We start from the raw sequence: 15,440 nt of genomic DNA on the forward strand, positions 1-15,440 counted from the left end.
TGTTGAAGCGATGGGAAGTCTCTCCACCAGATAGGACTTCCCCTGAAATGTCGACATGAAAGAACTGGATCAGTTTGACGAATTTTGCTGGGCAACCGAGCTTGCTTAGGATCACCCACAATGCGTCCCTGTTCACTGTGTCGAACACCTTCATCAGGTCTATGAAGACAATGTAGAGACTCAGGTTCTGCTCAAGGCATTTTTCCTGCATTTGCCTCACTGTGAAGACCATGTCGATGGTGCTGCGATCTGGTCGGAAGCCACATTGTGATTCAGGCAGGTTCTGCTCTGAAACAGATGACAGGAGTCTGTTGAGTATAACACGGGCGAGGATCTTTCCAGCAGTGGAGAGTAGTGAGATGCCTCTGTAGTTGTCACAGGCTGCTCGTGCTCCTTTGTTCTTGTAGAGGGCTACGATGGAGGCATCTCTGAGTTCTGGGGGCATGTCTTCCTCTTCCCGTATGCTGGTCAGCACTATGTGGAATGCCTGGAGCACCTTTCCATTTAAGGCCTTGTACACCTTGGTTGGGATCCCGTCTTTACCGGGTGCCTTGCCTGCACTCATTTGTTGAAGGGCTTTTTGGACTTTCTCTATTGAAGGAGGGACTTCAAGTTGTTCAATGGTGCGTTTTTGGGGGATCTGGTCAAGGGCGCTTTGGTCGACTGAAGAGGGTGGGTTGAGAAGCTGACTGAAGTGTTCTTTCCACCTGTTGTTGATGCCTTTTCTATCTTTTATGAGAGTGTCACCGTCAGAGGATAGCAAGGGAGTGGTGGTGGGTTTTAATGGCCCATAGACAGTCTTGAGGGCACTGAAAAATTGTTTGTAGTTTTTCGTATCAGCAAAGCGCTGGATTTCTTCTGCCTTTTTTCCCCACCATCGGTCTTGCATCTTCCTGATCTCATACTGCGCCGTCGCTTGGAGAGACTTGAATCTGTCCTTTTTAGGAGCAGAGTTTGGGTTATTTTGCCACTCCATAAAGGCTTTGTTCGTCTTGCTCAATAGGTTTTCAATAGGACTGTTTGGGAAGACAGTCATACTAATCCACTGTTGACAGAGTGTGAATCAGATCAATGTAATTTGACACTATATAAAAAAGTCACCAAAAAGTGTGTACTCTGATCATACTAAGTCTATATCCCAATTACATAAAAGGAGAAAATGACATATACATATTTATGTGTATATGTATATATATATATATATGTTATAACAGCAGTAGTTTTTGTTTTTAACAAATAATAGGAAACCAAGGGAATATTCCTCATTTGGAAAGTGGCTAAACAAGTATTACTTGTAAATGTAATGGATTATTATACTATAAGAAATAATTTCAAAAAGAAAGGAATTAAAGAAAATTGGAAAGAAATACGAACTGATACAGAATGAAATGAAATGAGAGAAAATTTTATATAATAACTATAATATTGAAAACTTCAGAACTTTGATCAATGCAATGACCTCTGGAGCCATGTCTCTAGACCAATGGCAAATATCCGTAACTCTGTACCTCTCTTGTATATACCTAATTTTTACATTTTGTCTTTGTCTCTATAATTTAAGTTCCTTGAGGGCCTCCTTTTGCTTTTCTTTGTATCCCTAGTGCTTGGAACATAATTGATGCTGCTTAATTAATGATTGTCAGATGTTAAGAATAAAATATATATTTCCAAACATTGCTAGAATGTGTCTGTTTTGCTTGAATGTTTGTTATAGGTTAGTTTTGTTTTTTAGATTATAAGTCTTGATAGGAAAAATACTAGTGACAGTGAAATAAAAAAAAGGAAAGACTTAGAGTCATTGTAGATAATTTTTTTTTAATGAATAGAAACTAAGATAGTTCAGAAAGGGAAACAGAAAAGCATAAAAGCTTTGGAAGCAATTTGCTGATTTCATTATATTCCCTAAAAATGTATTAAGTTGTATGTAATTAAAGATTTGTGGTTTCATGTATAATCCTCTTTCTCTTCTGTATATATTGAAATGCTCTTGCTCCTTGATATTTTTTAAAAAATTGAAAAAAAGAAAAAAACAGATAACTGGTCCTTATTTTAAAATTTTATTTAGAACCAGTTCTGCACAAGGAAAAGGTGGGGAGAAAATTTTCTTTTTACCCTCCTCTCCTTTTTCTTCTTCTTTTGCTCCTTTTCTTTACCTGCATCCACCCCTGGATTTTCTCCTGAATTTTGAGTCTCCTGTCCCCAAGATTCATAATTCAAGCTTATAGCTATTATTATTGTTGTTTAATTATATTATGGATAACTTTGTTTCAATGGAATTGACCAGTCAGCATCTACCCTAAATCAGGTACTGTGTTTGGTGCCTGAGATATAAATATAGATTCAATCTTGATTTCTCAAAAAATCAAATTTCAAACAATGGATTTGCAAATGAGCTTTAAGAAAACAATCATTTCCCAAATAGTACCCTACTTATATACTAAATGAGTTTAGGAGTAGGGGTAGATTGGATTATGTGAAATTCTGGTAATTTAGCATTTTCTACCAACTAAAAGAAATGTCTTTACATTAATAAATAGTTCGTGTTTTTTTCCTAGCACTCTAAGATGTGCAAAGTGCTTTCTTTACAATGATCTAATGTTAGCAGAAGAAAAGAAACTGCTTGATTACATGGGTGGAGGGGATATGATTGGGGATATAGACTCTAAATGATTATTCTGATGCAAACACCAACAACATGGAAATAGGTTTTGATCAAGGACACATGTAATAGCTATTGAAATTGCACATTAGCTATGGGAAGGGTGGGGGGAGGGTAGGGAGGGAAATAATATGATTCTTGTAACCAAGGAATAATGTTCTAAATTGACTCAATAAATAAATAAATAAATATTTTAAAAAATGATCTTGTGTTAGGTGGGTAGATATCTGCATTTTCAGATGATAAAACTGAGGCTCAAATAATAGTCTGATTTGGATTTGGTCATGTATCAAATAAGTATTGGAGTCAGCCCTGGAACTCAGAGCTTCTAGATCTGGGGTAGTAGGGCATAATGCAAAGAACTTTGACACTGGAATCAGAGAACCTGGGCTCAAATCTCACCTCTGTTACTCACTGTGTAACCTTGGGGAAATCATTTAATCTTTCTGGGCCAGTCTCTTTAAGTGTAACATGAGGAGGTTGGGCCAAATCCATGCTGGTGAACAAGTGCTAGAGGGGGCTGTTCTCTACTGTGCCTGAGGACATTTTTCACATCATCCACCCCTCTGCCCAACAGCCCAATGAGAACGTCTCCTCCCTCCCCTGTCTGGGGTAAGGGGGCAACTAACATGTGTGTGAGGGTTATAGTTTGGGCAATCAGTCTTTAAAAGGTTTGCCATCACTGGGCTAGATGATCTCTTTGAACATTAGATCTATGACTAAATAAATGACTTCAAAATCGGTGTTCTCTTTTCATGATCAATACTACGTTGAGTCTATATTTTAAGGTTTCTTCTAGCTCTAATATGCTTTAATAATAGTAATAATAATGGCTACCCACATTTCTATAGTCTTTTCAGATTTACTTTCTAGACTTTCTTCCAAAAAATCTTAGTATATAATGAGTATTTTTAACCTTATTCTAAGGTAGAGTATTCCCCTTACAAATATGCCTTTAATATCCATTGAAAGAGACATTTTTTCTCCATGCAATCTTATAATTTTTACTACTAACAAAATTGAATTCCAAGGGGGGAAATGGAGAAAACAGAAAAATTAGGCATGCATATTAGTAGTAATCATGTCCAGAAATTATGTCTAACTTTTTCTTGGTGCAATCTGAATTCCCTTAACATAGAGTTGTCAAAATTCATTATAGTATTATTCATTTCTCTTGTCATTATCCAATTTCCTAAGCAAAAACCTAAGCAGTTTGCAATGGTATTTCTTCTATCATTACTGGTTGTTTACTTATCATACTACATTTTAAATGTGATTTCTCTCTTGTTAATTCTAGAAGATGTCTAAAGGTCTTATAAGTTCAAGAATATTAAAATCTGATGACTAAGATCTGAGCACCACCGACTGTACTCATATTTTCTCCATGCATATGCAGGGCATATCATTAAGAAGTAAGGTTCTCCCTAGGGAATGGAGAAATGGTACCATTTATTAGAGTCACTTTCATGGTTGTGACTGCATTTACTATCCCTTATCAAGATCTATTCAAGACAAGAAGAACTAAGAGCATATTCTTTCTCAAATGATAACATTGATAATAATTAAGTCAGGCACAAAAAGTCTCAGAACCAAAAGGGATCTTAGAACACAAAATATAAGAACACAGAACACAACTTTATCAAGTTGTAAAGAACCTTAGCATAAAGGAATAGAAGTGTATTTAGAATATTTTTTAAAAGTAGACTATTAGAGCTGGAAATAACAGGTCGAGAGGTAGAAAATAATTTAGGACACAGAATGTGAAGGAAGTTACAGACTACCTAGTATAAAACATAATTTTTCTAACATTTGCTAATTGTTTTCTGTACAATATCCCCATGAAGTAGGGAGTTAAAACATAATTTTTTTTTAAGGAAACAGAAATGATTTGCCTAAAATTAGTGGTTAACAATAATAATAGTTGATGTCAACATAGTACTTTACGTTTTCAAAGATTTACAAACTGCTTTCTATGTATTATTTTATTCTCATAATAAACCTTTGGGGAGGGCATGGAAAGTGGTATTATCCTCATTTTGCAAGGGAGCAAACAGAAAGAAAATGACTTGCCCAAGGTCATGAGACCAGCCATGATTGGAATCATATTCCAAAGCCAACTCCCCTGGTTCTAACAGCAATACTCCTCCCATGGTGCCATGCTGATTCTTAATTCAAAACTATTTAAACATTTGGAGCTAGCTTCCTTGAAAGCCAGTAATTGAAAATGCCAGCCCATCTTCCACTACGACAAGCTTGTCATGCAGGGTTTGCAAAAGCATCTGTCTTGGAAAGCTGACTGTTGTTTTAGGCCAGCTATATAGATAATAGCATAGTTTTCATATTCACATTCATGACCTGCTCACTGAAGCTGAATATTTCTACATGTGACCAATTTTTTGAAGTAGAAGACTTTCCAAAATTCCAACAACGTATATTTTAGCCCCAATCTCCTCTCACCATCGCCATGCTGAAATATAATACTTTCCACCTTACCAGGAAGCCAGGGCTTTAAGTAAGAAATTTCTCTGAAACTAGGCTCTATCAAGGTTATGCTTAATCCTGAAAGGGAGTCAGTTCTCAAAGCTTCATACATATGGATTGTAGGAGCATGAGCTAGGAGGATAACCTACAATTTCACACCACTGAGTTAATCGATTTCTGTAGGCTTGTAGGTTGTAAATTTGACCAGAAAACTTTATCCCCCTACACATACCAATGATCCTTAGGCCATACAGACTGGAAGGAATTGAGTCAATTTCAGATATAGACAGGAAAGTAAGGGTGATGTCCCACAAAGCATATAAGCCCCTAGGCATGAGTTAGGAAAAGAGGAAAAAGGCTGGGTTGATGTGAGAGGCTGCTACACAGTAGTGGAAAGAACAGGGGATTTGGGAGTCAGCAGAGCTGGTTTGTATACCAGTTTATCCCATGCCACCTGTGTGACCCTGGACAAGTTGTTTCCCTGCTTGGAGCCTATTTTCTCATCTGTAATATGGAAATGATAATTGAACTGTGAACCTCACAACGTAGCACTGAGGAAAGTAATTTATAAACCTAATTGAACTACAGAACTGTTGGTTACTGCTATTCATAGTTTTCTTCATTTACTGGCTATGTAGACTACTCTCAGAAGTGAAGGAACAGCTAAAACAAATGGAATTCACATGTATATTGAATTTTAGGGTTGGCAAAGAACTTGACAAGCAAAATGGCTTAGTAGTCTAAGACTCCTACATTTTCCAGGTGAAGAAACTGAGACTCAGAAGGGTGAAGAATCTGTCCAAGGTCATAAAGCAAAGTTAGTCTCAACACTTGGGCTTCTTTGTGGTGACACAGTAACTCAGAATCAACCAAGATGGCCTATATGACAAAACGTGTGGGGGTTCTATTCTTTCAGTAGCTGGTGGAACTAGCCTAAGAACTTGGGTCTTTTGCCTTCAGCTTAGTTACATTTTCCACTGCATTGTACTATAATAATTTACATTTGTTTGCACTTTAAGGTTTAAAAAGTATTTTCCTCATACCTTCCCCTTGAGGTAGGTAGGTAATGAAAGTATCACTGCTCATTGATGAGGAAATAGATTCAGACAGAGGAAGTACTTTGCTGAGAACCACATAGCTATTGTGTTAGAGCTGAGCCTGGGACCATCCAAGACCAGAGCTTTTTCCATGACACTAGGTCATACCATGACTGGCTGGTGATGAGAAATAGGATGTGTGTCATGACACTGCTTTTAGCCAGACCACAGAACTAAGAGGAAAATCCCTTACTCCCAGGATAAATATAATGTAATTATGCTAAACCAGAGCAGATGAATTCCTTAATAATGAATACAATGACCAACTTATAATGTGTTATATTTACAAGAACAGAATAATTATGGTAGTTCACATTTGTGTAATGTTTTATTGTTGCAAAATGCTTTATATAAATTAACTCATTTTATCCTCACAACATCCCTGTGAGGTAGGCAGAACAAAGATATTATCGCTATCTTCTCAGTGAGAAACCTCAGGGCTAAATAGATGCCACGTCTATAAATGAAAATTTACCACCCATTCATCATTTAATATGAACCCAATGTTTGGAATACAGTCAAGGATTTGTAATTTTAAGCTTCTAATTCCTCTTTTGGGTGACACTCTCCTATTAAATCCATCATCTGTGAGATCTGGAGGTTAAATAGTTTGCCTCTTACTTTTTGCAGACTGAAGGGAAGTGATGTGTCTGGGATCCCACAATTTAGTAACAAGACCAGCATTCAGATCCTATACCTCTTGATTCTCAGAAAAACATTCTTTCCACTATAACACTAGTGCACAGAGCCTTCTTTTAAAACTGGAAGGGACTTTAAAACACAGAATATTAGAACTGGAAGGGAGTTTAGAAAATAGAATACTGGAGCATATTACATATACTTTGATCTAGAAGAGATTCTAGTAATCATCTAATCTGTCATTTAACAGATGGAGAAATTAAGACTCATAGAAAGGAAGTCACTTTCCTAAGGTCACCTGTTAGAAAGTGGGAAATTCAGGATATATTTCATAACTTCTATATCCAGTATCCTTTTTATTACTCTCATAACTGCATAGCATAAATAATAATGATGATGATGATAATATATCTATGCTACATTTTTAAAGTGCCTTTAATGTTTGCAAAGTACTTTACATACATTATCTCATTTGAGCCATATTATATACAACTACTTGAGTGGTATGGTTGAGAGCCAATTTAGAGGCTTGATTTTTCAAAACAGAGACTAAACAGAAGACTTGAGAGAAGACAATTTTTAAAATATACCTATCTTCTTACCTTCTAAGCCAAATATTTTAAGTCTAGTCCAGAAGATTCAATTGGTTAGAATATGGTGCTAGTAGGACTGAAATTATGAATAAGCAAGGAATCATTATAGTTTAATTTTGGAAAGGGCATTGGTAGGGGAGTCAAAAGATTGGGTTTAAGTCATAACTCTGCCAATTTACTTGCTCTGTCACCTTGGGCAAGTAATTTCCCTCACTTTGACCTTCAGTTTTCTCCTCTATAAAGTAAAGGTATGGAATTAGGTGATCTTTAAAGTCTCTTCCAGCTCAAACATTTTGTGATTTTGATCTATCTCCAGGTGTAGGTACTTAGATCTACAACACACACCTAGTTGACCTTTTGTTCACAATTCTTACCCGCATTTTCATGCAAATCGTTCAAAGTAGAAAATCACTTTAAGATGCTGAAAGTTTTCTGGTTCTTTTAATATTTTATAGATACTCTTGAAATATGCAGAAACACCATCTATTTTTTATGATCCCTTCCTTGCACCATGGACTATCCCACCTCCTTTTCTGATTATATGAGTTCTTTATGGTGCTACAGGCTCTAAGAGGTAGAAGGAACAAAGGCGATCACTTAGTCCAGCTTCTTCATTTAACAGGTAATGAAACTGAGTGGAATGGGTCTCTGGGACCTTAAGGTTAAGGGACCCTTATTCTTCTTTTGTGTTTTATCTCTTTAGCCTTAGGATCCTCAGGGCTTTCTGAAGCCTTTGCAAGGGATGGGGAATGAAAATAGGGCAGAGTTTAATGCCACTGGAAATGTGCTCCAAACTAGAAGAACTAAAGAAAGTTTCTATTACCTCCCTTCTGTAAGCACATTTTCTTTTTGGGAATATTTTGTAACTTTAAATCTTAAGGAAGATTAATGCATATTTATTATGTAATTTTTTAATATTCTGAAAGATTATAATTTTATTAGCTAATTATTTTAAATGTATTTTTTTTGTATCATTGCTTAATTATGATCCAGAATTATTTGCATGAAAGGGAATTTAGTTTGTATTCTCACAGAAAAAAATAATTAAAAAATTTATTTCCATGAAAAAAAAACAAAATAAAATACATAGGAAAAGCTTATTAAATGTATTATAGAATATTTAAAAATCTGTTTAAAAGCTTTGTTGTTTAAATTTAAATTTATTATATTTTTTAGTGGTTTCACTAGTATCTATTGGCTTCTCTGGTAGAAAATAAAGCTTCAAGATCCTAAACATTTGAGGTAAAAAGTATTAGATTCTCAGAAAATAGTTCTGGTATGATTTTTTAAAAAATCTAAACCTTAAAAGAGGGCTTGCTTGTAGTAGTTGGAAGGCAGATATAGTGGTTGTTAAGGAACCAACTATGAGGAGATGAAGCAAATATCTAATCAGGAAGGCTAGAGAGAGGGATCTTTTACAAAGAGGTAATTGAAAGAAGGTTAAATTAAAAAAAAAAAAAACAACTAGCCATGGGATTTTACCTCAGCATAAAGATTTTTTGTTTGTGGCTAGTTAGATTTATTACTTCAGTCACTTGGGTAGGGATCAAGAAGAGTCAGAGAGAATAGGGACTATTCTGGCTAAATTGAAAACTAAAAACTCTCATGGTGAAACAATTCCAAAAGCTTATGCATGAGAATTGTTAATTTTATCTAAGCCAAAGAAATACAGTAATCTAGAAGTTTGGGACAAACTGCTGGAAGACTTTTTGATGCTAGGTGGGCATGAAGTCCTAGATCTTCTCTAACTGGCTGTGGAATAAAGAGTCTAATGCCAATATAAAGATTCTGTGTGAGTTAGAAACATTCTATAGAACTCTGAATTCTGTGAATGAGATGAGGGCTCGATAAATGTCAAATATAAGTTCTTTATGAGTAGAGTCAAAGTTGACTTTTATCCTTGTGTCCCTGACATTTAACATAGCATTTAAACAAAGTATATAGGTCTATAATAAATGTTCATTGAATTGAATTGTTAAAAGAGTTATTTATGGGAGTTAATTTTACTGAAGGATATTTGGCAGATGGTTAAATTTGTTCTAGGAGAAATCTCCCTAAGTAATTTGTGTTTATTTTGATAAATAATCACCTCTTTTCACAATGGTAAACCTGGGAACAAGTGTGATATTATTGCTCTGATCAATAGATCCTAAGTGAGAATAATTCTTTGAACATTTGTAATTGGTATATGCAAGTCTATGTTGGGAAGTCTAGATTTGTTGGAGAACATTCAAGAAGCCTGTTAACATTTTTGGAGATGGTAATGTGCTGATAGGTTTTGAACTTGTTTCTACGTGTTTATTAAAATGAAGGGTTTCTAAGGGAAAAAAAGAATCAATAAAACATTAAAATATACTCATAAGAAAACAAAAAGCATTTCAGAAGAGAATAAAATTGCAATTTTGTTGCTATCTCATAAAATTTAATTCATACTTTTGAAAAAAATAATAGCAATTCATAGTTTTGTGTATAATCTTTTTTTTTGTTCTTTGCATAATGAAATATCTCTATTTGTTGAATAAATTCATGATAAAAAAGAAAACTTAATTGCCAAAAAGTCTTGAGTTATTTAAAAGATCAACTAATATCAACTCTCTTTAGATATTACTTCTATTTGCCCTAAAGTATACCTTTAAAATGGATCCAAAGTAGGAATTTAATGAATACTTGTTTGACTGAATGTGTGATTAGACAAAGATGTGTTTTGGTGCTAGACAGGACATTGACATGACTACAAAGATGAAGGGATTTGATTCCTTTAATAGTGATCTTTCCCTTCTATAGAGGGCAGAGAAGGTCAGTGTCATCTTGTTTGTAATTTTTATATGCACTTATTTCTATATTCTGTTTTGTGCTTATTACTTGCATGCATATGTTTATTTCTCCCTAGAGAACTCAACTTCAGAATGGCAGGGGTCCAGTCATATCCATCTATGTTTTTACCTTTAAAATAGGCACTTGATAAAGAAAATCATTGGATTTAGACCTAGAAGAGTGTTTAGGGATGATCAGTTTGTCTAACCCTCTCATTTTACATATGAGGAAACAAAGGCCCAGATGATATAAGTGGCTTGTCCAAGGTCACACAGGTAGTAAATGACTGACTGCTCTCTTACTACATCAGGCTTTTCACTGTTGTTGAATGAGTTTGGAAAGGCTGTGTTGAGGTGATTAAAAATGATACTGAGTCAAAATCCAAGGACCTCTTATAACTTTGTGAAAAACCAAAGCCACAGTTGGGACCATATTTTATTCATCTTTGCCTCCCATGTAGCATCTATAACATGCACATATATTATTTAAAAAATATATGCCAAATGGCCACAAGTAGCCCAACTCAAGACCTCTAATCTCAGAGAAAATGAAAAAAATTATTACTACTTAAAATATCATCCCAATTACAGATTTATACCTATCCATTTACTACATCCATTCCTATATAAGCCTCATCATTCTCAATGGAATAATGTGGTATTTATGGGCTATATCCACTTATAAAAACTTGAGAGCTATTCCAACTACAGCTAAGTACCATTAAATACAATGGAAGCTGCTCAACTGGCGAATACCTGACTATGGAAAACTTTGAAAACTGAAGCTTCGATGGAGACATTCTGCCAAAAATTGATGGGAATCTGGATTTTCTGTCCATAAAGATATCTGGAAAGCTGAAATCAAAAAGTAGAATGAGCTATTGAGCAAGTCAGAAACATGATATTTTATAGCTGACATATGATTGCCTTGAATGTTTACCTTGCTCTGTGACCTTGGGCAAGTCACTTCTTCTCCCTGAGCCTCAGTTTTCCTCCTCTCTAACCTGAGGAGTTTGGACTAGATGCTCTCAAAGGTAGATGTCTTCTAATTCTAATAATTAATCAACTGCACTCTGAAGTGCTTCATCTCTGTTTGGACTATGGAGCTTTTGGGGATGGGAGACTAGTTAACACATTTTTCTGTTCAACCAGCAAGCCTCCAGGAGTTAACTTCCTGGTATCCTTAATTATTTCATTGTTGGCAACACATTCCTCACCTTCAAATTCTTCTTTAAAGACATTGCATTCACTTCCGATATAGCATCTATAGCCAGAGATGGGATTGGGCCTTCTAAGCTCAGGAGATGAGAAGGTATATACAGGAGGCACTCCCAATAGGGTATAGGTTCTATAGGAAAGCCAGGCAGCAAAGAGGGAAAGATACTTCATGTCTCAGCTCTGCATCCAAGACCACTGGCTACTTCCCTGAGGTAGCCACCTCTCTCCCTCAGGCCTGCAAGTCAAGCAGGCTTGATTCTCTAGGGCAATATACCTGGGGGAGAAGACACAGGGTTCTCTCTTTTTCTACTTAATGAAAACTGCACTCAATCTACCTTTTAAAGGAGTTTACTATTAAACAATACAAGGAAATATAATGGTAGGTGATAATTTATAATATTCACAAAGGTAGAAAATATATACGCTATAGAGGTCTTACCAGATAATCTTGGCCTTATAATTTAATAATGCTCTTGAATCTGAGCCTTATTCTTTCTTAGTTTCCTCCAGCCCCTTATTTTAGGTCTTAATTCTTAACTTTGGAGCCAGGTCACCTGTCAACCAATATTGCCAGGGACAGAAGTTGGATCAATTTTAGGGTAGGCAGCCCACCTGCTAGGTGTAAACAGAATGTAAAGAACTTTGGAGTCAGGAGACCTAGGCTCAAGTTCTAGTCCTAGCATTTAATAGTTGTGTTATCATTAAAAGGGGGGGGGTGCAGTAAGGTGGCTTAGTTAATCCTAGAGACAGAAGGTCCTGGATTCAATCTGGCCTTAGATACTTCCTAGCTGTGTGACCCTGGCAAGTTACTTAATACCAGTTGTCTAGCCCTTACTGTTCTTCTGCTGTGGAACCAATAACTAGTATCAATTCTAAGGCCCAAGATCAGATTTTTTTTTAAAGTTGTGTTATCTTGAGCAAGTCATTTCACCATTTTTAGAAAGTCTTAATTTGCTCATCAATAAAATACTGATAATAATCCTTGCACTATCTACCTCCTACAGGTATTTTAAAGAAGGTGCTTTGTAATCTTAAAGTATTATCGGAATTTGAGTTATTATTATTATATATTCCTAGACAATAGATTTGATAATGTGTGCTTCAGGGATTCTTGAATAGGATCCTAAAATTCTTAACTGTGGGTGTGGAAACCTAGGCTAGAGGCAGGAAATAAATATCGTCTAAATTCTTCTCTCTAACCAGATGGTACCTTCTTCTAGGCATCTAGCCTGCTAGGAAGTAAGTGTTTATCAAACTAGGTCTTAAAGTAAGTGCTCTTTCACTTCCTAGTTGGGAAAGTCCTGCCTATGGGACCTCTCAGGCTTTCTTTTCCAGAGCTTTCATCTGAAATAAGTTTATAGTTCCATGCCTTATCCTTCTAAAGATCTCAATGCTAGACCCTCAGGGTTCTCTTTCTCCTCTCTTACCCATTATCTCTGCCCTGGTTGGTTCACCTGGGACACATTCACAAGCTAACAAGTTTGCCTTTATTGGTTAAGTTGCTCCAACCTATATATCCCAATACTGGTTTCTGGAACCCCTTTCTTTGTGGCAACCATCTGTTCTTAGGGAACACAAACCTTGACCTCCATGAATCTATAAGCCTGATAGCCTTATCATACTAACATATGGGGTCTGTATGGGATCTTTTCCTAACCTCACAGAACCACACAAATTTGAAGTTGGAGATCTCAAGAATTCAGAGCATCCAATCCAAACCTTAATAGAAATTATTTTTTATAATGTCTAAAACAAGAAGTCACATAGCTTTCATTAGGATATTCTAATGATGAGGAATTTACTATCTCAAAAAGCAGTCCATTCCATTTAGGGGATAGTTCTGATAGGAATTTTTTCCTTATATCAAGCCAAAAATCTATCGCTCTAAAACTTTTATCCACTTGTACTAGTCCTACTCACTTGGGTCAAGTAGAACAAGTATTTCCATGTGAAATCCCTTTAAATATGAAAACAGCTATCATGGCCCCGTAAGTCAATCCTTAGCACTAACACCCTTGGTTCCTTTGATTGATCCTCATTTGTAGACTACCTCCATTCTTCCACTATCTTGGTCACTCTCCTCTGTACAAGTTCCAGTTTGTCACTATTCTTCCTAAACTAGCAAGCTATGTCTAGAACTAAACAGAGTGACTCAGACATGGTCTGAGGAGATAGAGGATAATAGGACTTCATCTTCCCTATTTTAGATGCTATTCCTCTATTAATGCAGCCTAAGATTTATTTTTCATTTTCTAACTCTGCTCCCCTTACCTTAGTCTGCCAGAGTCCTCCTCCTTAGAGCCAAATTCATTGATAAAACTTAGACAATATCCATACTCTATCATGAAGGAACAATGGATAACCTATCTTTGGTCTAGGAACTTGCTCTAACAACTTCCCAGTTCATGTATTACTGAGTCATGGGTGATGATGGGGATAGATAGGGGAGTGAGTTACTCAAAACTATGTTTATAACTATTAAGTCATGGCTTATGTTCCATCGCTTAAACCTAAGGAAAAGAAAAGAAAAATATTTCCTTTCCAATAAATAAATAGGGCAGGGTCATATACCACATATAGTTAAATTTAAAGTTTTAGAAAATATTCACCTGAAATAATGCTTAGCTACGTATATCTAAGTTATATTTACCCAATTGGACAGCTAGATTAGTAAATTTTCCATGAGTCATCTATAAAGTAATATAGAAGGAAGAGTAAGGAATTTGGAGTCAGAAGACCTGATTACTTACTATACTCTAAGATCTTGGGCAAGATGCTTCCTCTCTGGACCTCTTCTTCCTGTTCTGTAAAATGAGGGGCTTTAGACTAGATGACTAAATTAGACTAAATTCACTAAGTTAGTTTTTAAAGTGAATATTGAATGATTGAGTACAAAAACAATTAATACCCAGGAGAGCAGTTCTATACTGGGCCCTTTTCTTCTTTTATACTACTACTTCACTTAGAGATCTCAATCATTTGCATGGATTTAATTACCACTTCTATATTGATTAACTGGATGTCTAATAAACATTTTAAAGTCAACATATCCAAAAGAAAATTCATTATGTTACTCTCTAAACCTTCCCCACCCCTCCATCTCCCAAATCCCCTGTTACTGAATAGGACATTATTCTCCCAGTCACATAGGCTTGCAATCTAGGTATCATCCTTGACTCACTGTTTCTCATATTTGCATGTCCAATCTGTTGTCAAAGCCTATTAATTTCACCTTTGCAACATCTGTCAAATATGCCCTCTTCTATCTTCTGATACCACCACACTCTGGTACAGGCCCTCCCCACTTCATGCCTGCATTATTGCAGTACCCTGTTGGTGAGTCTACTTTCCTCAAGTCTTTTCCCACTCAAATCTATCCTCTAATCAGCCACTAAAGTGATCTTCCTAAAATATCGGCCCATCCACAACCCCCATTTACTTCATAAATAAACTTCATTGGCTTTCTCCTGCATCCAAGACAAAAAAAACAAAATCCTCTGTTTGGCATTCAAAGTCTTTCATAATCTGGCCCAATCCTACATTTCCAGTCTTATTACACTTTACTCCATGCTTTGTACACTTTGATCCAGTAACCCTGGCTCCCTGGCTGTTCTACTATCTTTATCTGCTCTATTCTGACAGTGTATAGTATAATGTTCCTTCCAAGTCTAACATTCTATGTAATAATAAGGTTAGTTCCTACTCTAACATTCTATGTTCGATAAGCCTAACACTTTGTATTCTTTGTTCTAACATTCTAGTTTCTGAGGTACCTCTTAGCTCTCATCATTTATATTCTAACATTCTGTGTTCTACGATTCTTTCTAGCTGTGACAGCTCATGATTCTTTTATCTATATTTTTTTCATTAATAAACCTTATTTTCTTCACTAGTATTTATAAACTCCTCATCAGGTTGATAGAACTTGGACTATTTATGA

General features: G+C 35.8%; 1 protein-coding gene across 19 annotated transcripts in view; it reads right to left on the bottom strand.

Annotated features, from left to right (window-relative positions):
• The window catches only part of TTLL11 (tubulin tyrosine ligase like 11), a 250,767-nt gene that overhangs the window by 70,183 nt on the left and 165,144 nt on the right, over window positions 1-15,440 (bottom strand). For 8 of the 19 annotated variants that reach the window (XR_008915265.1, XM_056812067.1, XM_056812072.1 and 5 more), the window contains 2 exons: window positions 14,251-14,304; window positions 11,039-11,137 (listed from right to left, as the gene is read on the bottom strand). The exons of 8 other annotated variants lie outside the window; for them this stretch is intronic. Coding sequence is in view for 10 of the 11 variants with exons in the window: in XM_056812067.1 (XP_056668045.1) it covers window positions 11,039-11,137; window positions 14,251-14,304 (153 nt within the window). In the remaining variant the exon portion in view is untranslated. The remainder of the gene's footprint in view (window positions 1-11,038; window positions 11,138-14,250; window positions 14,305-15,440) is intronic. 3 more of the 19 variants (XM_056812075.1, XM_056812074.1, XM_056812069.1) reach the window with 1 other exon arrangement.

The sequence above is a fragment of the Monodelphis domestica genome, chromosome 1 (assembly GCF_027887165.1).
Source record: "Monodelphis domestica isolate mMonDom1 chromosome 1, mMonDom1.pri, whole genome shotgun sequence".
NCBI classification, from domain to species: Eukaryota; Metazoa; Chordata; class Mammalia; order Didelphimorphia; family Didelphidae; genus Monodelphis; species Monodelphis domestica.